The following is a 2,663-nucleotide window of genomic DNA, read 5'->3' as shown; positions in this document are numbered from 1 at the left end:
AGGTTATCAAGGATAACCCCAACCAAACGCACCGCACCCTAAGGATCATTAATCTTCTCTTTTCACGACCCTCCCTTCTGATCACCACCTCAAATTACAATAATAGGCACGCACCAAAAGTATATAAGATATGACAAAAGATGATTTGTTCGTCTCTAGCGCCCCCGTCAAAAGTGCATAAGAAGACCATAGCTCAAATGTATATTATGAAAGTTGGCCTCTAATTATACATATTTCAAATTTATTCAATAAATTAATTAACAAGGAAGATTGTCTATCTTTAAAATTAGTCAGATAAAATCTGTACATCTATACAATTGCAAAAAAAAAAAAAAAAAAAAAAAAAAAAAAAAAAACTTATTAAGTCCCTCTTTTCTTGCTTTCAAATTGAATGTGTTCCTCGTACCAAAGTATACACAATCGCAAAAAAAAAAAAAAAAAAATAGCAGCGCATCAAGTCCCTCTTTTCTTGCTTTCAAATTGAATGTGTTCCTCGTACCAAAGTATACACAGTGCCTAACGTTCTCGCTATTCGCAATAATAAGACTTCTCACGAGAATAATGCCTCTCAAGTCATTCATGAGCAACAAGTCTAGACCTTCTTCAGTCGCAAGCTCCCTCCCCCTTTCGCGAGTCGTCCCTCCTACCCATGAACGACGACAAGTCTTTTTGTTTTGTTTTTTTTTTTTCCTTTTTCCCTTACTCGTTTTGTCTTTTTTTTAGCAAAAAAAGTCATGAACATGGGAACATAATTTGGTCATGAATAGCCTAAAAAAGCGACTTAATTTAGAATTAATTTGCACCTTCAACTACCAAACAACATGCAATTAACCAAATTTAATGGTTCGTACTGTCGGCAAATTTGTTTTCTCGACACAAAATTATTATTACACCAATATTATTATTTTTTTAAAAAAATTATTCAATTCCACGTCAGATTAAATCGTCCAGAGCGGCTCGTCCCAGGGCTCGCCGATGTAGTCGGCGAAGGGCGCCGAAGCGTCAAGAGGCGGCGGCAGCTGGGGCGAGAGGAGGGCGTTGACAAGGCTCTTGTGCTGAGCCTGGAGTTTGAGCAGCTCGGCATGCGCCTGCGCCAGCTCGGCTTGCAGCCCCTCGACCTGTTTCTGGAGCAGGCAGATGGCGCCGGCGCAGCCGTATATGGGGTCGCGGACGCGGGCGGCCGCCTCGTACACCATGCTGCTCACCGCGTCGGCCCGCTGCCCCTCGGGCAGCTCCTGCAGCAGCTTGATGATGTTGCTGGCGCCGAAGACGCGGTGCGCCGTGGCGAAGTTGAGCAGCTCGGCGGGCGGGAAGTAGGGGGCGAGGACGCACTTGTCGCTGCACCTGCGCCGCAGGACCTTGCAGGCCGCGCAGGGGCCGCCGTAACCGGGCGCCACTGTGGGCGGCGGGGACGAAGTAGGGGATGGAACAGACGAGGAGGAGATGGAGGTTCGGATGCCGTGGAAGGCGGCACTTGACTCCATATGACGAAGTGATTTCCTCGCAATATCTTCTCCTCATGCGTGTGTGTATATATTGTTAACAAATTCTTAATTATCGAAATTATTAAAATGACTATTTAAAAAAAACACTTTAATATATTTTTTTAGTTTTTAAAATGATTTAAATTGGTCAAACATACTGTATCCGTCATTTTCCTTCAATAGATAAAAAAACTAAAACGTTGGTTACTTGAAGAGAAGGAGTTGCTCATCTGGGACTAAATTGTTCTCCAAAGCACACATATCATATATATATATATATATTCTATTGTTTGATTAAATTGTTCTTTGCTTTCAAACTTGGAATCAACGTACGCGAGTGGGTTGAAGTACTGCTCAACCTCCTCAAGTCTCCCTTATTTCCTCGTTAGCAAAATTTGAATGTTGTTGTGGATTTTATCTTTGAAATCTTAGTTAATAACTTCTTAAATAAACATCAATTAATTAGTTGTATAACAAAGATTAGTCGATTGTTCTGCATATGGTCGAGTGTGATAGTTAACCTGACTCGACTGTAGTGGAAATTATTCTAAGTTAATTTTAATCGGATGACAAATATTGTATTTGTTTTGAAATAATATCAATTGACTCGAGTAGTGTACCAGTGGAGTAGCAAACTTTTTATTTCTCTCCATACCAAATGATGGATTTTGAATGACTTAAACATACTATCTTAATTTTTGTTGATCCTCAATCCTATATCCTAGGTTATAAATTGAAAAAGATTATAGAATCTCACGAGTAGGGTTAATTAGCCTTATAGTTCGAACACCTAAACATCTTCTAAATAGATAAAAATAACAATGCTAAAAGGTAATTTTAGGTCTTTCCCTTTAACTTAATTTTTTTTTCCACAAAGTTGGAAACTTTCCGAGTTTGTGAGTGTGACAAGTCAAGATGTGGTTAAAGGCATTGGAGACATCTTTATCCATGCAAATAATAATAATAATAATAATTATTATTATTATTATTATTATTATTATTATTATAAACATGAAATTCAAAGTCTTTTTGGCTTTTCTTTTTTCTTTTATTACCCTAACTCTTGCCGTAAGGTAGGAAGGGAAGACTTACTAATTGAATAATTGATTAGGGCCATCCACGGTGGCATAGGCTGCCGCTGGGTTATGGTACAACTGTGAGAGGCTCAAGTAGATTTTT

General features: G+C 39.2%; 1 protein-coding gene across 1 annotated transcript; it reads right to left on the bottom strand.

Annotated features, from left to right (window-relative positions):
• Positions 1 to 938: 938 nt before the first annotated feature.
• LOC121968394 (LOB domain-containing protein 11-like) lies at positions 939 to 1,484 on the bottom strand. The gene has a single exon (XM_042518788.1). It carries the CDS (start codon positions 1,482 to 1,484, stop codon positions 939 to 941), a length of 546 nt encoding a protein of 181 aa, XP_042374722.1.
• Positions 1,485 to 2,663: the final 1,179 nt, after the last annotated feature.

This window comes from Zingiber officinale, chromosome 3B (assembly GCF_018446385.1).
Source record: "Zingiber officinale cultivar Zhangliang chromosome 3B, Zo_v1.1, whole genome shotgun sequence".
Classification (NCBI taxonomy): Eukaryota; Viridiplantae; Streptophyta; class Magnoliopsida; order Zingiberales; family Zingiberaceae; genus Zingiber; species Zingiber officinale.
This window is presented reverse-complemented; position numbering and strand designations above follow the sequence as displayed.